Below are 25,801 nucleotides of genomic sequence, written 5' to 3' on the forward strand. Positions count from 1 at the left end.
TCTGGTGCTGTAGGTTTCCCGGACTGCTGTTGCTAGGCTACCGCCGGCCACCTTGCCGGAAAAATTATCTCCTGGCCGGTTACATTCTCCACTTTCTCCATTGCTTCTACGTTCCTGTTTTAATTCATTATTCACCTGCCTAGATTTATTGCTTTTATTTATGAAACTTGATACACCACCTCTTCTGTCTTACGCTTATCTAGTTACCTGCTATTTGCTGTTTTTTTTTAACTTTGCTTTGCTGCTTATTTTATTTGCACATGTTCATATAATTATTTTAATCTTGTTAGCAAGTAATTGCCTCTTTGTTAGTATTTTTTGGAAACTGTTTTGGTTGACTGGCCGGTACTTTGATCAAGATAGATAGTTATTTTATCCATTTTTATATTTATAATTAAGTATTAAATTAATAACTTATTATTTCATATCTTTTTAATCGTAGATTGTGTATTGGGATGCTATTTGTGCTTTTTTGATAGTTTATTACTGTATTATATTAATATATATAACAACTTTTTTTTCTCATCTTTTATTTCATATTATAATTGTTGTATTTTTCCTTCTAACTTGTTATAAGCTAAATTTTTGGTTAGGTTACTTATAATTCTATATATAATATATATAATATAATAATTTACCTACTGTTTTTCGTTGGTGTAATTTCGTTGTTATTTACTCCCTGTTTTTTATTTATATTTCTTCTACTTGCTTATAGTTATTATTACTTTATCTTTTTTACTACTAGCTGCTCGTAGTTTGGTAAGATAGACACTAGACGTTCTTATGATTTCTTAAGGTCATGTCCTTCTGGTTCTGGGGCGGGTAGGTCGGTTGGGCCTAGAAGCGGCAATAGGTTAGCGAGGTTGGGTAGGATTAGAGTGGGTAGTTGGAATGTGGGAACTTTGACCGGCAAGCGGTATGAACTGGTCGAGACTTTACGAGAATGCAAAGTGGACATTTTGTGCGTCCAAGAGACTAGATGGAAAGGTCGAGGGGCGGCTAGGATCAATGACTACAAGTTGTGGTTCTCGGGATCGAGAGTAGCTAGGAATGGGGTTGGAATCATTATTGGCCCACCCTACAACGAGTATGTTGTGGATGTAGGTAGACGGAGCGACAGGATTATGTCGGTTAGGTTGGTTATTCAGGAGGTGACTTTCACGGTAATTTGCGCTTACGCACCCCATGCGGGCCGTGGAGATGCTGAAAAGAGACACTTCTGGGAATCGTTAGACGCGGTTGTGAGGATGTGCCCTTCGGACCATAGTTTACTTATTGGTGGAGATCTCAATGGCCATATAGGATCTGATGTTGAGGGATATGCGGGAGTCCACGGGGGTTTTGGGTACGGAGCTAGAAATGAGGAAGGACTCTCTATTCTTGAATTTGCTGTTGCCCACGACTTGGCAGTTGTGAATTCGTTTTTCAAGAAGAGGGATGCTCAGTTAGCAACTTTTCATAGCGGAGGCCATAGTACCCAGATTGACTACCTGTTAATTCGCAAAGGGGATCTTAGGACTTGTGGAGACTGTAAGGTCCTGACTGCCTGGACATGCTCCTCCCAGCACAGACTGTTGGTCATGGATTTGGTTCTCCAGAGACGGGCCACCAAGAGTGTGAGACAAGCCCAACCTAAGATCTTGTGGAAGAAGTTGAACGGAGAGAAGGCAGAGACCTTTAAAACTACGGTTATAGGTAGAGTGGATGCTGAATTAGAAATGATATCCAATGATGACACGGATCAGATGTGGAATTGTCTGGCGTCCTCCATTAGAGAGGTAGCCAAGGAAACCCTAGGTGTGGCTCTAGGTACATGTAGAGGCCATAGGGCTGTTAGAGAATCATGGTGGTTCAGTGAAGAGGTTCAAAGCAAAGTTGCGCTTAAGCAACTAAGGTTTAGGGAGCTCATTGCTGGTGGGGAGGGGACTCCGACGGATAGAATTAGGGCTGTAGAGAGATATCAAGAAGCCAAAAGAGAAGCTAAGAAGGCTGTAGCCCTAGCAAAAGAAAATGCATATGAAGATCTGTATAAGAAACTTGACTCCAAAGAGGGAGCTAATGATATTTACAAGATAGCCAAAGCTAGGGAGCGAAGACGCATGGATCTTGATAACATCAAGTTTATCAAAAATGAAGATGGTCAAACTTTAGTTAAGGAAGACGAAATTAGGAAAAGATGGGAAGAGTATTTCTCATCTCTCTTCGTAGTGGGAAGACCAGAGCGCCACGAGGACTTACAAGACGCTGATATAGAACAATCCCATAACAGCATAGATTGCGAGAGGATTAGCGAAGAGGAAGTAAGATTGGCACTACGAAAGATGGGGAGAAATAAATCAGTGGGACCGGATCAGATCCCTATTGAGGCGTGGCGGTGCCTGGGCGACACTGGTGTTAGATGGCTGACTTGCCTTTTTAACAAGACGTTTCGAAGCTCTAAAATGCCTATGGAATGGAGACTGAGTGAGACTATTCCCATCTATAAGAACAAGGGGGATGCTCAATGTTGCGGTAACTATAGAGGCATAAAATTACTTAGTCATACTATGAAGCTTTGGGAGAAAGTGATTGAGACTAGACTTCGACGCGAAACCAATGTTTCGGAGAACCAATTTGGTTTTATGCCAAAGCGCTCTTCGATAGAGGCAATCCATATTATTAGGAACCTTATGGAGAAGTATAGAGAAAAGCAAAAGAACCTAGAGATGGTCTTCTTAGACTTAGAGAAGGCCTACGATTGCGTGCCACGAAACTTGATTTGGAAGACCCTTAAGGGCAGAAGTATCTCGAGTAGGTATATTAATGTTATTAGAGATATGTATGAAGGGGCGAAGTCTTGTGTTCGAACACCGGTGGGAAATACTGAAGTTTTCCCAATAGAAGTAGGCCTGCACCAGGGATCGGCCCTTAGCCCTTTCCTTTTCGCTTTGATCATTGATGAACTTTCTCGAGGGATACAAGAATGCATCCCTTGGTGCCTGATTTTTGCCGATGATATTGTGCTCGTTTCGGATTCTAAGGAGGAGCTTAATAGAAGGCTGGAGCAATGGAGGGTGGCCTTAGAAAGTAACGGTCTATACATTAGTAGACAAAAGACAGAATATCTTAGTTGCGATTTTGATAGGAATGTTGATGAACAAAGTGATGGAGTGAACATCTGTATTGGAGACCAGATCTTGCATCCACAAACTTCGTTTAGATACCTGGGCTCGGTGCTACACAAATCGGGGAGGATAGATGAAGACGTGTCGCACCGAATTAAGGTAGGGTGGGTGAAGTGGAGAGCAGCGACTGGAGTCTTATGCGACAAGAAGATCCCCCTTAAGCTGAAAGGGAAATTCTTCAAGGTGGCAATTAGACCTGCCATGTTATACGGATCAGAGTGTTGGCCTATGACGAAAGCACAAGAGAGGAGGATGGAGGTGGCAGAGATGAGGATGCTTAGGTGGACATGTGGTAAAACCATGTTAGATATGATTCCTAATAGTGTTTTTAGGGAGAACCTGAAAGTTAGAAGCATCATCGACAAGCTTAGAGAAGAACGACTTCGATGGTTTGGGCATGTGAGAAGACGACCTCCTACTGCCCCTGTTAGGAGGGTCGAGACACTTACGGTTGACGGCGTAAGAAGAAGGGGTAGACCTACGCGTAGGTGGGAAGATAGGATAAAGCTAGACTTGAAGGAGCTCTTATTGACCGAGGACATGACCTCTGATAGGGTTGCGTGGAGGACTAGAATTAGAATAGACGAGTAGGTTTTTTGGTTTTGTTTGTGTGTTTGTGGTTTTGTGGGTCTGTGTGGGTATCTTCTTTCACTCTGCTCTTTGCTCTTTGCTGGTTTTTTTTTTTTTTTTTTTTTTTTTTTTTTTTTTTTTTTTTTTTCTAGACCCATGCATCGATGGTGTAAGTTTGGACATGTGGGTTTCTATGTGTATGTATGGATGTTCGTGTTTGTATGTATGTATTTAACTTTGTTCGCAAGTTTATGTTTGGTTGTTTGTATGTTCGCTTGTTTTGCTTTTCTGCTTGTCTTTGATTGTATTTATGTATTTATGTATGTTTGTATTTATGTATGGTTGTATGTTTATATGTATGTATAGTTATATGTTTGGTTGTATGTATATTCGTATGTTTGTATGTATATCCGTATGTTGGTATGTATATTCGTATGTTTGTATGTTTTATATCTATGTATGCGTATGTTGGTTTTCCCGTATGTATGCTTGTTGGGTAGATACTGTTTTATGTATGTTTGTATGTTAATTCTTATAGAATGGCTTGCTATGTTGTGTTTTTATCTGTATGTGGACATATATGTTTATTTCTCACTTAATGCAGCTTTACTTTATTCGTCCTGTGCTCCGCAGTACACTCTAAGGTACGTTTTTCTTTTTTCTTTTTTACGGCGCTGTTTCGGGAGCCATCAGCAAGCGTCTAATTATTGGCGACTTGACTGTCGCTTAGAGCCTAAATCGAATTCCAGGCAACATTTTAAAACCCATGGAAATTCGTTCCACCATTTTCATGGCGTTGGCATTTTTTTTTTTTTTTTTTTTTTTTTTTTTTTTTTTTTTTTTTTTTTTTTTTTTTGGCCGGAGGTCCGTTGCAAGCAATCTCTTTATCCGTCGAACATAGAGAGGGAGGACTTTCCCTACCCTTGTGAGTGTTTCACTCGGGGTGGTGAAATGACTTCTCTTTGTCCTAGGGTAGAGGTAGGATTGTCTACGTCTCACCTCCCCCATACCCTACAAGTGTGGGATTGGGTATTGTTGTTGTTGTTGTTGTTGTATATTAATTAATTAATTAAATGTAAAATTAAAGAAGCAAATGGTACCACACATATAACCACACTCCTCCGTCCACAAATCTGCTTGAAATGAACATGGAAAAGGACTAAAAACTGGACTAAATGATGGACTAAGAGCTGGACTATTTGCTGCCAACATCGTCCTCCTGGACTAAAGGCTGGACGGGGTGGAAGAACAAACCGTTGGGAGCACTCTTATAACGGCGTGCTAATATATGACATTTCGAGTAATCTTATTACGAAGTGTTATTTTTATTTTTCTCAAGGGTATTTTAATTTTTTTCCTTATTTTGATTTTATTTTAATGAGATTTTGGTTTTGTAAAAGTTAATAAAATTAATGTTTTTGAGTTTGGGTAAAGTGGAAGATGAAGTTAAATAGAAAAAAATGATGAGTCAAATAATAAGAGAGGGAAAAGGATTAAAATATCCTCACATGTCTGGTACATAATTCAAGCTAACAGAAGAAACTGACGAAAGTTGACCGAATGGACCACCACACAACATTTGTAAAATGAAGGGGTCAAGTTTGCTACAAAACGACAGGACGCCGCATGCAAATCGGTGTAGAACCAAGGGACCATCGGAGCAAAAAATTCTTGTATTTTTTTTATCTCAACCAAATGAAGCCCTAATATGTTCCTACATATTACTATGTATACTATTTGCGTGTGTATGTATTTCAGGTATCCGCTTAAATAATGAAATTTGGGGAAATTTATGAGTTACAGTATAAATTTTTCATTGTATTCTTTTCTCACTTTATAGACGTTACAATTACCCATGATGTAGGTATTTTACATTAACACCATATTACATCAACACCACCTTAACATATTATTTTTCTCACTGACCCATTACATTTATCTAGTACCATGACATATCGTTCACCATAAAATGGACTCACCTAAATTAATTAATTAATATAATGTATAACTTTTCATGCATATGGTAGAAAGAAAGTGTTGAGTCCCCAAAATAATTAAGGATTTAATTATGACAAAATTGTAATTTATTTGCACTAAAATGTTATGTGCAGTCAGCACAAGTTTGTTTATGTATAGACAGCAAATATTGCTGTGTCAAGTGTTCAGTATGCTGCCTAGTCTACCAGCACAAGGTAGAGTGTATTCTTCGAATCAGTACATGATGAGTACTCAGCAATTCAAAAATATCAAGTGACTCAGCATAAGAAGAACCAGTAAACCTGGAAAGCATCATACAACACAAGACAGCCATGCTCCATTATAAGTGTAACAACCCAAACCGTAACCGACCAAACTCGACGAAATTTCAAACAAAAAAAAAAATTTCTGGTGCAGGTCATCTGCGCGGCGCGCCAGGTGGCCGCGCGGCGCGCCAAACCACCTGGACAGCCCGCTGTCCCCGGAAGTCAATTTAATGAAAATGTTTGACTAGTTCCCGACACATTTAGCTCAAACGCTTTTAACCATGACTTCATATATGAAAAACTAGCACGTTTAATTAATAAAATCAAATTTACGAAGCGGGGCCCACATTGACCCAAATTACCCCTTAAGTACCAAAATACAATTTTCGACCATAAGACTTTTAATACAAAACAAAGCCGAGCATGGCGATTGGGGACACGCTACCCAATCCTAATAAATCCAAAAGCAAGCCTTCTGCGCAAACTATGCAAGTCCTCTAATCCTCGCGCTTACCCGAGCCACCATCCGCATGCAATCTATAAAAAGAGTCAACAACGAGAGGGTAAGCTAATGCTTAGTGAATGATAATATACTACATACATATATATGTATAAAATGGACACGCCACAAAATAGCAAATACCGCATACCGAGGCATCCATATAAGGCACTACACTAAGCATACCGTACGATCTCTAAGCAACGAGCTAAAGATACAATAACAATATAAGTTCACCAACGACGATGTGAGCAACGCCAAATAGCTACACCCGGAGGGTTAGCTACAACACAACAATACATTAATATATAACAATATAAACGAACAAGGTTAACACCTTAACCCAATACCGAGAACCAAATACCACAATGAAGATTGGCCGAACTACACGAGCCTTAGTAATCCGAAACCACACGAGATTACTATCTTCACAACATCGAGGTTGGCCGAACTACACGAGCCTTAGTAATCCGAAACCACACGAGATTACTACCTCAATAAGATGACCGAACTACACGAGTCACCATGAATCCGAACTACACGAGATTCATTCGATAAGATGACCGAAACTACACGCGTCATCGTGAATCCGAAACCACACGCGATTCACTTCTCCAACTCAAACCCACAGTCACGGGATTATATAATCCACCACATCGGGGCCAAAACATCCAAATCACAATCACGTGTGATAATGTACACACGAACGTGTACTTCGCCAAAGATGGTCAACCAAAACGCACAACCGTGCCAATTGGACTTATACAAAAGTCCATCAAGTCCACCTACACGTGAAGTGAGCTCTATAGCCGAGATTCACTTCACCCGACCCGCACCCATCCTACACATACATATGTACATAGGATAATATCACTCACCTTGAAGTCTTGAAGAAAGCTTCCAAGTAATCCGCAACTCGCCAATGGAAAATACCTATTCCATTATCACAATTACAACAATACACTTAGAGTGGATTTACAAATCAACCCAATTCGTCACTAAGTTCAATTTCGACCCAAATGCACTTCCAAGCACAAACCGTGCCCAAACTAACCAATAGTCACTAACACAAGTGAGAATGGTCCTAATATGCCAATTAAACCCGAACACAAGTGTTAAACACGTGTCATACCCATTTTGACACTTAAACCCTAATTTTGGCCCATAAAGGTCAAAATCTCATTCTTTGCAAGTTTTGACACCAAAACACATTTAACTCGGTTTTATACTTCAACTTAATCCATTTTAAGTTTATAAACTTCATTAAATCGCCAATTGGGTCATAATCACCACGAAACCCTAATTTGACCCAAAGTCAAAGTTAGTCAACCAAATACCCTAAATGGGTTTCAACACTTCCATAATCACTAACTTAAGTGATTAAACTCAAATTAAAGTTCTAAACATGGCCAATTAGTTCACCAAACCCAAAATCCACCAACAATTAACAACAACCCGATTACTAGCTTCACTAAACCCATTTCATCACATAAAAGGGTTTTACAACTAATTAACTCAAAACCCTAACTTGAATATCAAATTAGATAATTGAAATTCGGAGTTTGAGCTTACCAATACTATCACCGTGTAGCCGAGAACGAAAGGAACAACTTTAAAACCCGAGACTTTGCACGATTCGAGCTTCTTCCTCACCAAAACCTCCAATCTCTCTCTAAACTCTTACTCTCTCTCTAAAAATGGATGAAGATGATGAGTGGATGTGAATGGGATCCAAAACTGATCCAAACTAGCTCATAAGCCTCACAAATCCGGCCTCAAGTGAAATTACCCATTTGCCCTTCATTTAAGCCAATTAAAAACAAGGGATTCTGTCAGCAGCAAACGGCGCGGCGCGCCAAATCCCCGCGCGGCGCGCGACATAACTGAAACAGATTCTTTTGCATTTTAACTCCCATAAATAGCCAACGAAACCCAATCTCGAATGTTATAAGTACACGAGTATGCAAGATAAATATTTGGGTCTTACAACTCTCCCCCACTTAAACTCGATCACGTCCTCGTGATCCTCGTCACTTAACCAAACGGACCCCACTTACGGTCCTAAACATAAGTTCCAACCCGACTTTCCTAGGCAACTATTCTCATTGAAGCACCTTTAACACTAAAATCGTCATCCGCGATTTTCTCAAATACACAATCCGAGCACTAAAACCATGCTCCTTCCCTAACATCGGGAAAACTCAACCAATCTCGTACCGAGATATAAATCCCTTAGCGTACTATTACCGAGTACAACGCTAAAAGCACCCAAGTCCCAACCTAAGGTCAACAACCCGAACCGATGAAGACCGATCCAAACGAATCCTTACGGATAGCACCAATCACAATACATCCTTTGTAGTGCGCAATACGACCAATACGCAACTACCGTAACATATAATCCAACGGCTAGAACCGATAGCGCCCAACCGACTATGGCAACGCTAAATCCAAAGGTGTACAAAATCGACTCTAGTCACACCCGTAACAACATGTGAGCGAAACACGGCTATCGCATCACTAATCACACAACATGGTCCTCACGACCCCACCATCGGTGTATCAAACAACCGATAGATCAAACAACACGGTCCTCACGACCCCACCATTGGTGTATAAAACAACCAATAGATCAAACATCCCGGTCCTTACGACCCCACCATCGGTGTATAAAACAACCGACGGATCACACAACATACGAAGGCTGGCCGAAAACACACGCGCCTTAGTGAATCCGAACTACACGCGACTCACTACCTTCACCACAACAACAATCGGGAATGGCCGAACTACACGCGCCATAGTGAATCCGAACTACACGAGAGTCACTATCCCGGAGGAATGACCGAACTACACGAGTCATTTGTGAATCCGAACTACACGAGATTCACTTCCACAACATCGAGGTTGGCCGAACTACACGAGCCTTAGTAATCCGAAACCACACGAGATTACTACCTCAATAAGATGACCGAACTACACGAGTCACCATGAATCCGAACTACACGAGATTCATTCCAATAAGATGACCGAACTACACGCGTCATCGTGAATCCGAAACCACACGCGATTCACAACCATGATGAAGTCAGCGGACCCGAAGATCATGCTTCACCAATCTCAACACCGGATGAAGTCAGCGGACCCGAAGATCATGCTTCACCGATCTCAACACCACGATGAAGTCAGCGGACCCGAAGATCATGCTTCATCGATCACATACGCACTTTCGGCCTCAAACAACGAGTAATGCAACATCGCGCTCTGCTACACTATAGTGAACCCTAGCGGAACACTAACCATCCATAATCAAGCAAGAACCACCTATACCAAACATAGGTACCAAACAATAATTCTCCACAAGAGAACCCGACACACACCTCCCTTAACCGGAGGATTTCACCTTGCTCGTCAAACACGTCCATTATCTCTCAATGAGATTTACCACGTTACCACCTCGGTGATGATTCAAATCCAAACCATAAGTACAATTTATCCGAAATTGTACTCTATCACAAATCGACCCAACCAGGTCTCGACAACATTTTCCGGATCTACCAATAGCATCATCCGAAATCTCACACTAAAACTTCCTCGTGCGGGAGTGTAACTCCCCCACTTAGAATTACGTTCCATAACCGCATCTCGTACACTCGTACAATGCTACCAAAGGTAGACTTTACCAATAATTGGGTTCGCACGACCCATTACCACTTCTTGCTCCAACCTTGAGCACACGAAGGATTTTAACCAACCCTTAAACACTTTGAACGAAAAGTGTACCGCAACACAATCGGAGTCGAACACCACGCTAGTAGGTATAAAAGAGGCACCTAATGTCGCGTCATAAAGACTCCATTACCAACACCCATCGAGATTTAAAACACTCGATCTCAAGGGTTCCAACCAACCGACGAACCTCATGATTCGTCACTTCAACATCAAAGCGAACACGCGCTTAACAACCAAACACCAAAACCATTTCTGTGGCTTGGTAGAAACGTTTCCCAAATACTAAGGAATGCTTGGTTACGCCAAGTCTTACGCCCTTCGCCCGTCAATCAAACATCAACACAGGGTACTTCCATTAGGAACGTCACCCGTAGCATAACATGCACAACAAAGGCACGCAGCTCAAACTCAAACGGTCATTTAATAAATAATCAAAAGACATATTTATCAAAATTAAACGTACCTTAACGTCTCCTGGCCGCACCCGTCCCCGCTAACTTGGGACATTCCGACTTACGATGTCCTTCCTTTTGGCAATTGAAGCACACCATACTACCACCCTTTGGTACCGAACATTCCCAAGACTTGTGACCCCTTACGCCACAATTGTAACATCTAGCCGTACTAGAATCCGATATACCCGTTCGCGTACCACCCGTGCTCACACTCGGACCCTTAGTCCTCTTACTCGGAGCACCATAAGAAACAACTCTTCTCTCACTTGAAGATTCACCCCTCTTCGATCGTGAATACGACTCGAAACCTCTAGCCAAGTCGAATAATTCCGAAAACGATTTCGCTTGACCCCGACTAATCTTACCCTTCAAGTCATCATTCAAGGTCCGATAGAAATCCCCCATTAACAAACGATCATTCCCCAAATACTCCGGACAAAAACGAGCCTTCGCCATAAAGGTCGTCTTAAGAGTACTCAAATCCATAGATCCTTGTCGCAAATTTCGCAACTCATTACGCAATTCCCACAAATCGGCCGAAGTCCGGAACTCCTCAAAGAATTCTTCCTTAAACTCGTCCCATGATAAGGCCATAAACGTCTCACCACCGACAAGATCAATCTTACCATCCAACCAATCCCTTGCCCTACCCCGCAACAAACTCGTAGCGAGTCTCGTCTTCCTCTCGGGAGGGCAATCAATAGTACGAAAACACCCTTCGACGTCCGAAATCCAAGTTGTGCTTATCAAAGGATCCGGTTTCCCGTCATACATCGGGGGTTTAGTCCTCATGAAGCTCTTAAGATAACGCTCCATTTCACCACTACTTTGAAGTTCGGAATACCTCCTTTCCATTCTTTCTTCTAACGCACCCATTTGCTCCGCAACGGCGGCCGCAACTCTAGTATTAAACTCCTCGTCATTCGTCTCGATCTCGTTTCGCGTCGCCATTCTAAAGAATGCAAAACGATTAGTCCACGAACGTGTAAAACCGTACGCACGACACAACCCCATCTTGCTAAACACTCATCGTACATCACTTGTTAGACACGATTTGCACCCGTAATAAGGTTTGCAAGTTCTTATTACGCACACATGCCGCATCGACTCGTTAGTACAACGACCGTCTCGCTCGATGATATACACAAACACAACCAAAATTCTACGCGGTACAAACACACGCGAGAATTATTATCACAACACAACAACATATTAATAATATCCGCATTACTAATATAAACGTTAGTCAATCTATAGCCAAGGCACTAACCAACCCATTCCGACCCGTAATCCTACAAGTCCCGCAACAATTTAAGCACACACAAGTCTAAGTCTAGGCACCTATCTCAAGTCACCTAAATCCCTTAGACCATGCTCTGATACCACTTGTAACAACCCAAACCGTAACCGACCAAACTCGACGAAATTTCAAACAAAAAAAAAAATTTCTGGTGCAGGTCATCTGCGCGGCGCGCCAGGTGGCCGCGCGGCGCGCCAAACCACCTGGACAGCCCGCTGTCCCCGGAAGTCAATTTAATGAAAATGTTTGACTAGTTCCCGACACATTTAGCTCAAACGCTTTTAACCATGACTTCATATATGAAAAACTAGCACGTTTAATTAATAAAATCAAATTTACGAAGCGGGGCCCACATTGACCCAAATTACCCCTTAAGTACCAAAATACAATTTTCGACCATAAGACTTTTAATACAAAACAAAGCCGAGCATGGCGATTGGGGACACGCTACCCAATCCTAATAAATCCAAAAGCAAGCCTTCTGCGCAAACTATGCAAGTCCTCTAATCCTCGCGCTTACCCGAGCCACCATCCGCATGCAATCTATAAAAAGAGTCAACAACGAGAGGGTAAGCTAATGCTTAGTGAATGATAATATACTACATACATATATATGTATAAAATGGACACGCCACAAAATAGCAAATACCGCATACCGAGGCATCCATATAAGGCACTACACTAAGCATACCGTACGATCTCTAAGCAACGAGCTAAAGATACAATAACAATATAAGTTCACCAACGACGATGTGAGCAACGCCAAATAGCTACACCCGGAGGGTTAGCTACAACACAACAATACATTAATATATAACAATATAAACGAACAAGGTTAACACCTTAACCCAATACCGAGAACCAAATACCACAATGAAGATTGGCCGAACTACACGAGCCTTAGTAATCCGAAACCACACGAGATTACTATCTTCACAACATCGAGGTTGGCCGAACTACACGAGCCTTAGTAATCCGAAACCACACGAGATTACTACCTCAATAAGATGACCGAACTACACGAGTCACCATGAATCCGAACTACACGAGATTCATTCGATAAGATGACCGAAACTACACGCGTCATCGTGAATCCGAAACCACACGCGATTCACTTCTCCAACTCAAACCCACAGTCACGGGATTATATAATCCACCACATCGGGGCCAAAACATCCAAATCACAATCACGTGTGATAATGTACACACGAACGTGTACTTCGCCAAAGATGGTCAACCAAAACGCACAACCGTGCCAATTGGACTTATACAAAAGTCCATCAAGTCCACCTACACGTGAAGTGAGCTCTATAGCCGAGATTCACTTCACCCGACCCGCACCCATCCTACACATACATATGTACATAGGATAATATCACTCACCTTGAAGTCTTGAAGAAAGCTTCCAAGTAATCCGCAACTCGCCAATGGAAAATACCTATTCCATTATCACAATTACAACAATACACTTAGAGTGGATTTACAAATCAACCCAATTCGTCACTAAGTTCAATTTCGACCCAAATGCACTTCCAAGCACAAACCGTGCCCAAACTAACCAATAGTCACTAACACAAGTGAGAATGGTCCTAATATGCCAATTAAACCCGAACACAAGTGTTAAACACGTGTCATACCCATTTTGACACTTAAACCCTAATTTTGGCCCATAAAGGTCAAAATCTCATTCTTTGCAAGTTTTGACACCAAAACACATTTAACTCGGTTTTATACTTCAACTTAATCCATTTTAAGTTTATAAACTTCATTAAATCGCCAATTGGGTCATAATCACCACGAAACCCTAATTTGACCCAAAGTCAAAGTTAGTCAACCAAATACCCTAAATGGGTTTCAACACTTCCATAATCACTAACTTAAGTGATTAAACTCAAATTAAAGTTCTAAACATGGCCAATTAGTTCACCAAACCCAAAATCCACCAACAATTAACAACAACCCGATTACTAGCTTCACTAAACCCATTTCATCACATAAAAGGGTTTTACAACTAATTAACTCAAAACCCTAACTTGAATATCAAATTAGATAATTGAAATTCGGAGTTTGAGCTTACCAATACTATCACCGTGTAGCCGAGAACGAAAGGAACAACTTTAAAACCCGAGACTTTGCACGATTCGAGCTTCTTCCTCACCAAAACCTCCAATCTCTCTCTAAACTCTTACTCTCTCTCTAAAAATGGATGAAGATGATGAGTGGATGTGAATGGGATCCAAAACTGATCCAAACTAGCTCATAAGCCTCACAAATCCGGCCTCAAGTGAAATTACCCATTTGCCCTTCATTTAAGCCAATTAAAAACAAGGGATTCTGTCAGCAGCAAACGGCGCGGCGCGCCAAATCCCCGCGCGGCGCGCGACATAACTGAAACAGATTCTTTTGCATTTTAACTCCCATAAATAGCCAACGAAACCCAATCTCGAATGTTATAAGTACACGAGTATGCAAGATAAATATTTGGGTCTTACAATAAGCATGGTGGTTTCCAGAGTGGTCTACATCAATTGTACTATTCAACATAAGTCAAAGACAAAGTTGAACAGGACAGGACACGCGTCGGCGGCTGACAAGTGACCTTACAAGACTACGTGGGAATGCAGAAGTTTAACGCATGTGCAGACATGTGCTATACTTTGTCAATGCCTAGGGAACACAACATTCTATTTGTTTAAACAAATAGTGGTGCCAAACCGAATTGGGGTGTTCCTGCAAATAGCTACCAAAGAGGAAAGAGGAGAGCACGCTCTCTGATGCAGTTGTCCCCACAAGTACAGACATCCTATGTACCAGTGGACAATAGAACCATTACACGGTTAATAGGACTACTATAAATTGTTGTATCCACTATTGTAACAACTAGTGGTGTGGATTTTGTTATTTAGAGTCCAAAACGTGTAATAGCTTTAAGTTTATCCTCATAGCTATACATAGGTAAATCTGTATCAACCAACTATCATTCCGCCAAGGATAGTTGTAATTCTTTGTGATTTAATCAATAAAGAATAACAGTTAAAGAATACTAAACTGTGTTTAATTGGTTAGTTAATTAAAAGAAATTGTATTCACCCCCTCTACAATACTCATGTTGTTATTCAAGGGATCAACAACTGGTATCAGAGCTTCAGTCTTGATAATTTAATATCTTGGATCTGAATTCTCTCATGGCTGCATACTCAAATACAGCTTACCTTGAAAATGAATCATCCAATAGACCACCCAAATTTGATGAAGATGGGTATGAAACTTGAAAGGCAAGGTTCATGCTTCACCTGGAGTCTATTGACCAACTTATGCCTGGTATTGCCACAGATGGTCCATTTATCCCAACTGAGACTTTTTCGACCCGACTTTTTCGACTTGTTTTTGTGCCTTGTGTTTTTACGAAACTGCGTATTTGTGCGTACTGTGCTACTTTATAATCTGGAATCTTTATACACATGGCTTACTTTCATTTATGTGTTAAAACGTGCCTTTAAGTACGTAGGATGCTTAACTTGATCACCGGAAGCCTTTATGACCGTCAGTGTCACTTGACGTTACGAACAAACTGCGTACTGCGTACACGTTTAACTTTTGTCGTAATCGGAATATTATGACTACGAAATCTTAATTATTATTTCATAATAATAATTACTTGGGTTTTTGGATGCTTAATTACGCGTAGTAATTTACTTATGCTTACTAGTTAGTCTTGTTGGACTTTCTACCTTGTTGGGTCTTAGCCCACCCTACACTAGTTAGTGGACTATTTAATTAGCCCAATTATTAATAGCTAGTGACCCATTAATATGTAAGACAAATGCCCATTTATTAGAGGGAACATGCTAGCAATTTTGTCAAGTATTATTCTTAATGTTGCATGGGATCCTAACATAAGCACCAACTTTAGACAACCATTAACCAAAAAGTAAAAGTTTGTCCCCCTTGTTCCCCCATGAAAATCACGGCCACATACCCCCTCCCCTCACCTCATTCACCTATAAATACAAGCCTTATTCAATCTATTTTACACTTACTCTCATTTATATTTCACACACACTTACTCTCTTATTTCCTCTCTAGTCTTTCTCACTCTAAAACTTGTAAGTTTTTGAATTTCTTCTTCTTCTTCTTCTCTTATCATTTTCGTGTTCATCATCATCAATAAAGGATCAAGCTTTTTAGCTTTGATCTTGATTACATCTTGTAGATTCAAACTTGGATTTAAATCCTTCAAGAACATGGAAGATTCAAGCTTGCTAGCTTTGAATCTTCACCTACTTTGTAGATCTATATCTTTTAACTTTAATCTTGTTATTTTGTTATAAGATTCAAACTTGTGTTTGTAATCTTCATGTAACTTAAAGATCCAAGCTTTATGCTTCAAGATCTTCAAGAACAACCAAGATGCAAGCTTTCTAGCTTGAATCTTCATATCTTTTATTGGATCTAAGTTTCCTAACTTATGATCTCATTTTTTTGTTATAAAGATCAAAACTTGTGTTTATGATCTTCATATAACTTAAAGATCTAAGCTTTATGCTTAAAGGTCTTCAAGAACACTAAAGGTTCAAGCTTTCTAGCTTTATGACCTTATAACTTGTGTGAAAAGAATCCAAGTTCTCTAGCTTAGGGTTCTATCACTTTATTTGACTTAGATTATGTTCATACTTGCTTGATTGAAGTAAAGTTCGTAGCTTTAGTTGTAAATGTACCTTGTAATTGTGTTAAGACTAAGGATATGATGTAACCTTGGTTCATCATCCATCTAAGACTCTTAAATGAGTTGTGTTCTTACTTGGTCTTAATATATTGTGTATTTATGGTAGAATCTTGGTCAAGGTGATGCTAACCCATCAACGAGTTGTACACTTGAAGCTACAAGCATCAAGGATGAGAACCGTGATGAGCATCAAGCACTAAGAACTCCACCGGAGCACCTTGCTTACTGTTTTAGGGATCTGATCAGACTACCTGGGCTACTGGACAGTAAATTTTCAGTTATTTCGGTTCGAGTAGATGATTTTCCATTTAGACCTCGTCTTAATCCGAGTTACGGTTTAGGATTTATGGCCTTCCGAAAGTCACTACACCCTATTAACGTTGTGCTGAAATATCTGACCTACTCACACATAAACCGTCACCACGGTCAAACAAAGACGAGTTTGGTTCTGGAAATTGTTCAGCAACTAGAGGACTCCCATACAGAGCCATAGCCACTGATTACACGTCTTTTCGATTTACGTAGAGGCCGTAGCAGTTGATCAAAGTCAGCCTATTGTTTCGACATCTATACTTGTTTAACTTACTTAACTTTTAAAATGATGAATGATGATGATGATGACACTTAAACTTATTTTATGCAATATTAGAACTTATGAGGATAATATACTGACCTAGTAACCTTTGACTTAGGTTGACGACCTTTCGGACCGACTTACTACTTGCATACTTTCATTATCGACTTTACCGCTCTTATCACTGTGAGTTATTGCATCCCTTTTTACTTTAATTATTTTGGGACTGAGAATACATGCGCTTTTTAAGTTTTACATACTAGGCATGAGTACTTAAACTTTATATATGTGTGGGTTATACAACGGCATAAACTTTCCCCTTAGCTCGGTAACGTTTAGTCATTGGTTTTTGAACCGGTTCTTATTGATTAAAAACGTTCCATATTAATTGATTTCGTTGCGAGGTTTTGACCTCTATATGAGACGTTTTTCAAAGACTGCATTCATTTTTAAACAAACCATAACCTTTATTTCATCAATAAAGGTTTAAAAAGCTTTACGTAGATTATCAAATAATGATAATCTAAAATATCCTGTTTACACACGACCATTACATAATGGTTTACAATACAAATATGTTACAACAAAATAAGTTTCTTGAATGCAGTTTTTACACAATATCATACAAGCATGGACTCCAAATCTTGTCCTTATTTAAGTATGCGACAGCGGAAGCTCTTAATAATCACCTGAGAATAAACATGCTTAAAACGTCAACAAAAATGTTGGTGAGTTATAGGTTTAACCTATATATATCAAATCGTAACAATAGACCACAAGATTTCATATTTCAATACACATCCCATACATAGAGATAAAAATCATTCATATGGTGAACACCTGGTAACCGACATTAACAAGATGCATATATATAAGAATATCCCCATCATTCCGGGACACCCTTCGGATATGATATAAATTTCGAAGTACTAAAGCATCCGGTACTTTGGATGGGGTTTGTTAGACCCAATAGATCTATCTTTAGGATTCGCGTCAATTAGGGTGTCTGTTCCCTAATTCTTAGATTACCAGACTTAATAAAAAGGGGCATATTCGATTTCGATAATTCAACCATAGAATGTAGTTTCACGTACTTGTGTCTATTTTGTAAATCATTTATAAAACCTGCATGTATTCTCATCCCAAAAATATTAGATTTTAAAAGTGGGACTATAACTCACTTTCACAGATTTTTACTTCGTCGGGAAGTAAGACTTGGCCACTGGTTGATTCACGAACCTATAACAATATATACATATATATCAAAGTATGTTCAAAATATATTTACAACACTTTTAATATATTTTGATGTTTTAAGTTTATTAAGTCAGCTGTCCTCGTTAGTAACCTATAACTAGTTGTCCACAGTTAGATATACAGAAATAAATCGATAAATATTATCTTGAATCAATCCACGACCCAGTGTATACGTATCTCAGTATTGATCACAACTCAAACTATATATATTTTGGAATCAACCTCAACCCTGTATAGCTAACTCCAACATTCACATATAGAGTGTCTATGGTTGTTCCGAAATATATATAGATGTGTCGACATGATAGGTCGAAACATTGTATACGTGTCTATGGTATCTCAAGATTACATAATATACAATACAAGTTGATTAAGTTATGGTTGGAATAGATTTGTTACCAATTTTCACGTAGCTAAAATGAGAAAAATTATCCAATCTTGTTTTACCCATAACTTCTTCATTTTAAATCCGTTTTGAGCGAATCAAATTGCTATGGTTTCATATTGAACTCTATTTTATGAATCTAAACAGAAAAAGTATAGGTTTATAGTCGGAAAAATAAGTTACAAGTCGTTTTTGTAAAGGTAGTCATTTCAGTCGAAAGAACGACGTCTAGATGACCATTTTAGAAAACATACTTCCACTTTGAGTTTAATCATAATTTTTGGATATAGTTTCATGTTCATAATAAAAATCATTTTCTCAGAATAACAACTTTTAAATCAAAGTTTATCATAGTTTTTAATTAACTAACCCAAAACAGCCCGCGGTGTTACTACTACGGCGTAAATCCGGTTTTACGGTGTTTTTCGTGTTTCCAGGTTTTAAATCATTAAGTTAGCATATCATATAGATATAGAACATGTGTTTAGTTGATTTTAAAAGTCAAGTTAGAAGGATTAACTTTTGTTTGCGAACAAGTTTAGAATTAACTAAACTATGTTCTAGTGATTACAAGTTTAAACCTTCGAATAAGATAGCTTTATATGTATGAATCGAATGATGTTATGAACATCATTACTACCTTAAGTTCCTTGGATAAACCTACTGGAAAAGAGAAAAATGGATTTAGCTTCAACGGATCCTTGGATGGCTCGAAGTTCTTGAAGCAGAATCATGACACGAAAACAAGTTCAAGTAAGATCATCACTTGAAATAAGATTGTTATAGTTATAGAAATTGAACCAAAGTTTGAATATGATTATTACCTTGTATTAGAATGATAACCTACTGTAAGAAACAAAGATTTCTTGAGGTTGGATGATCACCTTACAAGATTGGAAGTGAGCTAGCAAACTTGAAAGTATTCTTGATTTTATGAAACTAGAACTTTTGGAATTTATGAAGAACACTTAGAACTTGAAGATAGAACTTGAGAGAGATCAATTAGATGAAGAAAATTGAAGAATGAAAGTGTTTGTAGGTGTTTTTGGTCGTTGGTGTATGGATTAGATATAAAGGATATGTAATTTTGTTTTCATGTAAATAAGTCATGAATGATTACTCATATTTTTGTAATTTTATGAGATATTTCATGCTAGTTGCCAAATGATGGTTCCCACATGTGTTAGGTGACTCACATGGGCTGCTAAGAGCTGATCATTGGAGTGTATATACCAATAGTACATACATCTAAAAGCTGTGTATTGTACGAGTACGAATACGGGTGCATACGAGTAGAATTGTTGATGAAACTGAACGAGGATGTAATTGTAAGCATTTTTGTTAAGTAGGAGTATTTTGATAAGTGTATTGAAGTCTTTCAAAAGTGTATAAATACATATTAAAACACTACATGTATATACATTTTAACTGAGTCGTTAAGTCATCGTTAGTCGTTACATGTAAGTGTTGTTTTGAAACCTTTAGGTTAACGATCTTGTTAAATGTTGTTAAACCAATGTTTATAATATCAAATGAGATTTTAAATTATTATATTATCATGATATTATCATGTATGAATATCTCTTAATATGATATATATACATTAAATGTCTTTACAACGATAATCGTTACATATATGTCTCGTTTAAAAATCATTAAGTTAGTAGTCTTGTTTTTACATATGTAGTTCATTGTTAATATACTTAATGATATGTTTACTTATCATAGTATCATGTTAACTATATATATATCCATATATATGTCATCATATAGTTTTTACAAGTTTTAACGTTCGTGAATCACCGGTCAACTTGGGTGGTCAATTGTCTATATGAAACATATTTCAATTAATCAAGTCTTAACAAGTTTGATTGCTTAACATGTTGGAAACATTTAATCATGTAAATATCAATCTCAATTAATATATATAAACATGGAAAAGTTCGGGTCACTACAGTACCTACCCGTTAAATAAATTTCGTCCCGAAATTTTAAGCTGTTGAAGGTGTTGACGAATCTTCTAGAAATAGATGCGGGTATTTCTTCTTCATCTGATCTTCACGCTCCCAGGTGAACTCGGGTCCTCTACGAGCATTCCATCGAACCTTAACAATTGGTATCTTGTTTTGCTTAAGTCTTTTAACCTCACGATCCATTATTTCGACGGGTTCTTCGATGAATTGAAGTTTTTCGTTGATTTGGATTTCATCTAACGGAATAGTGAGATCTTCTTTAGCAAAACATTTCTTCAAATTCGAGACATGGAAAGTGTTATGTACAGCCGCGAGTTGTTGAGGTAACTCAAGTCGGTAAGCTACTGGTCCGACACGATCAATAATCTTGAATGGTCCAATATACCTTGGATTTAATTTCCCTCGTTTACCAAATCGAACAACGCCTTTCCAAGGTGCAACTTTAAGCATGACCATCTCTCCAATTTCAAATTCTATATCTTTTCTTTTAATGTCAGCGTAGCTCTTTTGTCGACTTTGGGCGGTTTTCAACCGTTGTTGAATTTGGATGATCTTCTCGGTAGTTTCTTGTATAATCTCCGGACCCGTAATCTGTCTATCCCCCACTTCACTCCAACAAATCGGAGACCTGCACTTTCTACCATAAAGTGCTTCAAACGGCGTCATCTCAATGCTTGAATGGTAGCTGTTGTTGTAGGAAAATTCTGCTAACGGTAGATGTCGATCCCAACTATTTCCGAAATCAATAACACATGCTCGTAGCATGTCTTCAAGCGTTTGTATCGTCCTTTCGCTCTGCCCATCAGTTTGTGGATGATAGGCAGTACTCATGTCTAGACGAGTTCCTAATGCTTGCTGTAATGTCTGCCAGAATCTTGAAATAAATCTGCCATCCCTATCAGAGATAATAGAGATTGGTATTCCATGTCTGGAGACGACTTCCTTCAAATACAGTCGTGCTAACTTCTCCATCTTGTCATTTTCTCTTATTGGCAGGAAGTGTGCTGATTTGGTGAGACGATCAACTATTACCCAAATAGTATCAAAACCACTTGCAGTCCTTGGCAATTTAGTGATAAAATCCATGGTAATGTTTTCCCATTTCCATTCTGGGATTTCGGGTTGTTGAAGTAGACCTGATGGTTTCTGATGCTCAGCTTTGACCTTAGAACACGTCAAACATTCTCCTACGTATTTAGCAACATCGGCTTTCATACCCGGCCACCAAAAATGTTTCTTGAGATCCTTGTACATCTTCCCCGTTCCAGGATGTATTGAGTATCTGGTTTTATGAGCTTCTCTAAGTACCATTTCTCTCATATCTCCAAATTTTGGTACCCAAATCCTTTCAGCCCTATACCGGGTTCCGTCTTCCCGAATATTAAGATGCTTCTCCGATCCTTTGGGTATTTCATCCTTTAAATTTCCCTCTTTTAAAACTCCTTGTTGCGCCTCCTTTATTTGAGTAGTAAGGTTATTATGAATCATTATATTCATAGATTTTACTCGAATGGGTTCTGTGATGACCCGAAAATTTCTGACCAAATTTAAACTTAATCTTTAACGTTTCCGACACGATAAGCAAAGTCCATGAAGTTGAATCTCGAAATTTTGAACTGTTCAATTACCGTTTGATTGTTCTCAGCGATTCACGAACAATTATATGTAAATAGATACATATATATACTATAACTTGAAAACGTAATAAGGTATTAATTGTATGAATAACTTGCGATGTGTATTTAAACGTGTTTATGAATATTGAATATAATTAGTTCTAGAAAACTAGATTTTATAATATTTTTATATGAAATGATAAAAATTTACTATTAAACGATACTTTTTCAATTTAAAAATTTTACGTATTAAGTCGTTTTATTTTTATGATATAATTTTTGTAATTTTTTTTAAGAAACGAAGTTAAATTAAAAATGTACAATTTGTAAAGCACAACGTACAACAACGTGTAGCTTAAATAGTTGAATTTAAATTAATTCATTTACTATTCATTGAATAGTAAATGAAACGAAATTAATTAATTTACTATTCACATGAAAGCGACATAATAGAAATTATTAATTATAAGTTACATAATATAACCCTGAAGTATTCGATAAATACGACTTTTAAAAACATTTACGATTCAAAATTTATTATTATATTATTATATTTTATTTCAATATTATTATATTATTATATATATTATATTTAATTATGTCGATAAGGAAAACAACAAAAATGATTATTATTTTATTATTTTATTATATTATAGTAATATTTTATTATATTATTAAATTTAAAATATCTACATCTATATCTCTATATATATACGCATATGGATAGATAGATGGATTACACTCAATCATTTTTTTTATAAAACACACTTGTTACTTCATAGTATCAATATTTTAATATTATACTTAATATTATTATTATCAATCTTATTACTATTAGTATTATTATTTTTATGATACAAAAATAATAATATACATAAAATACAACGATGGGGTTATGTTCGGGTGATTTTGAAAACGAGTTTCAAGTGGGTTATAGCTAAGGAGGTTATGGATAATGTTCGGGTGTATTGTTCGTGAATCTCAGACCAACCATGCATTCGCTGTTGTCATTGCATCTACATATTTTTCCTACAATATTGTATATCAATATTAAACAGTGAGTTTCATTGATCCCTTTTTATACATATTTTTGGGCTGAGAATACATGCGCTGTTTTATGAAATGAACACAAAAACTAAAACTGATTTGTGTGAGTTTATAGTATCCCTTTTTAAATACTTTAAATATTTTTGGACTGAGAATACATGCAACTGCTTTATTAACCGATATACAATATTTATATGCGTGAGTTTCATACGATCCCTTTTTATTTATATTTTTGGGCTGAGAATACATGCACTTTATTTTAAACGCAATGGATACAAGTACATACTAAATTCTACACCGAGTTTGAACCGAAAATCCCTTAGCTTTGGTAACTGTTAACTGCCAGTTATAAGAACTGGTGGGCGCGAGTAGTAGTATATGGATCCATAGGGCTTGATATCCCCGTCCGAGCTAGAGCACTAGCCTTTTAACGGACGTATGCTATTTGAGAAGCGTACACGTTGGTTTGCGTGTACTATTAAGATGATTATACAAAGGGTACAAATTATATATACGTTAAGTTTAGTTACCAGGGTGCTCAATTTCGTAAAATATTTTGATAAACGTTTCTGGATGAAACAACTGAAATCTTGTTATCCACTTTTATATGCAGATTATGCGAAACACTAAAACTATGAACTCACCAACCTTTGTGTTGACACTTGTTAGCATGTTTATTCTCAGGTTCCCTAGAAGTCTTCCGCTGTTTGCTTATATGATAGACAAGCTATGTGCATGGAGTCTTACATGGCATATTTTTCAAGAAAACGTTGCATTCACCAATTCATCACCATGTACCTTATTTAGACTGCATTGTCAACGGAAGTACTGTTGTAAACTATTATATAAGGTGATTGTTTATATGTAGAAATCATCAAATGTCGAAAACCTTTGATTTAATATTCATTTATGGTGTGCCTTTTCAAAAGAATGCAATGTTTATAAAACGTATCATATAGAGGTCAAATACCTCGCAATGAAATCAATGAATGACGTATTCGGCCAAATGGATTTGGAGCGATCGTCACAGTTGGTATCAGAGCGTTGGTCTTAGCGAATCAGGTCTTGCATTAATGTGTCTAACTGATAGATGTTAGGATGCATTCGTAAGTCTGGACTTCGACCGTGTCTGCATGTTAAAAGTTTTGCTTATCATTTTTTGTCGAAAATTACATGCTTATCATTCTTAAGTCTAGACACATTTTGCTGCATTGATTGCATAAATAGTGTATAGACAAAAATTCATATCTTAGCGTATCTGTTACTGTAAACTTTTCCTGACATCTTCCGAAAATTTCTCCGTGATTTATGGAATTTGGTATTATATATACATATGTAAATTATGTATTGAAGAATACCAAACTAAATTCTATAATATATTTCATATCAAAAATCATCTATCTAATTATACAAGATGGATCCCGTATCTAGTTCAAATTCCTTAAATTTCGACAGCTATTCCGATATGGATATTCTCCTGAACTCTGAAGAAAGTGTAACTGGAATGGATCAACCAACTAGCCATCATCTATTCTGGATGAATTGGGGATGGGTTCGTAGCCTACTTAATTATTGGAGACAAGAAGAAGGCGATCCCTTCCATCCACCACATTGCCCTCTTGGCGAAGAACCTGAAGCACTTACCGGCGAACCTGTTCGTAATACCATTTTCTCTCTCATTTCCAGAGTAACTAGTCATGATTATATACTATCTCACATTCTAAATCTTATTCGTCCGCTCGTCCGAATCGACAATCATCCCGGTGTAGTAGAAGAAGTCAACGAGCTTCGCGCTCGGGTAGTGGCTTTGGAGAATATGGTGCAAAGGTTACAAGCACCAGCAGCATCACCGGCATCAACAGTACCACCGACAACAACACCAACAGTACCATTACCACCACCAACAACATCCGCATCGCAAACCTCAACTTCACAATCTGTTCCACGAGCATCAACGTCATACGCACCGTAGTTACCAAGAAATACCAGCAACAAAAACCGATGAAGTATTAACTCATTTCCCCTGAAGAAATTTTATGTATATTTAATATATATGAATTTTGAAATCAAAATAAATCTTTTCGTACCAAGTTATTACGTGTGAATCTTAACTGGTAGGTACTACTCGGTTAATTCATATTACTAATATGCTATGATGTACATACTTCGTTAATGACTTAACCATCGTTAACTACAATCTCTGTTTCCAACTCAATGAATTCCATTTCATAATAAACTAAGTATATTATTCAATTATATG

General features: G+C 38.0%; 1 protein-coding gene and 2 long non-coding RNA genes across 3 annotated transcripts; 1 reads left to right on the forward strand and 2 right to left on the reverse strand.

The window, feature by feature from the left end:
* Positions 1–1,124: 1,124 nt before the first annotated feature.
* Positions 1,125–5,508, forward strand: LOC139872766 (uncharacterized). The gene is made up of 6 exons (XM_071860714.1): positions 1,125–2,511; positions 2,827–3,159; positions 3,887–3,943; positions 4,101–4,154; positions 4,273–4,378; positions 5,493–5,508. Exons 1-6 carry the CDS (start codon positions 1,125–1,127, stop codon positions 5,506–5,508), a joined length of 1,953 nt encoding a protein of 650 aa, XP_071716815.1.
* A 964-nt stretch (positions 5,509–6,472) lies between these two features.
* Positions 6,473–8,222, reverse strand: LOC139860280 (uncharacterized). Its single transcript, XR_011763199.1, has 3 exons — positions 8,049–8,222; positions 7,355–7,409; positions 6,473–6,514 (listed from the first exon to the last, which is right to left on the reverse strand). It is a non-coding gene; the product is annotated as an uncharacterized lncRNA (long non-coding RNA).
* Positions 8,223–12,464: 4,242 nt separating this feature from the next.
* Positions 12,465–14,214, reverse strand: LOC139860284 (uncharacterized). Its single transcript, XR_011763200.1, has 3 exons — positions 14,041–14,214; positions 13,347–13,401; positions 12,465–12,506 (listed from the first exon to the last, which is right to left on the reverse strand). It is a non-coding gene; the product is annotated as an uncharacterized lncRNA (long non-coding RNA).
* Between the last annotated feature and the right edge of the window lie 11,587 nt (positions 14,215–25,801).

The sequence above is a fragment of the Rutidosis leptorrhynchoides genome, chromosome 1 (genome assembly GCF_046630445.1).
Source record: "Rutidosis leptorrhynchoides isolate AG116_Rl617_1_P2 chromosome 1, CSIRO_AGI_Rlap_v1, whole genome shotgun sequence".
Classification (NCBI taxonomy): Eukaryota; Viridiplantae; Streptophyta; class Magnoliopsida; order Asterales; family Asteraceae; genus Rutidosis; species Rutidosis leptorrhynchoides.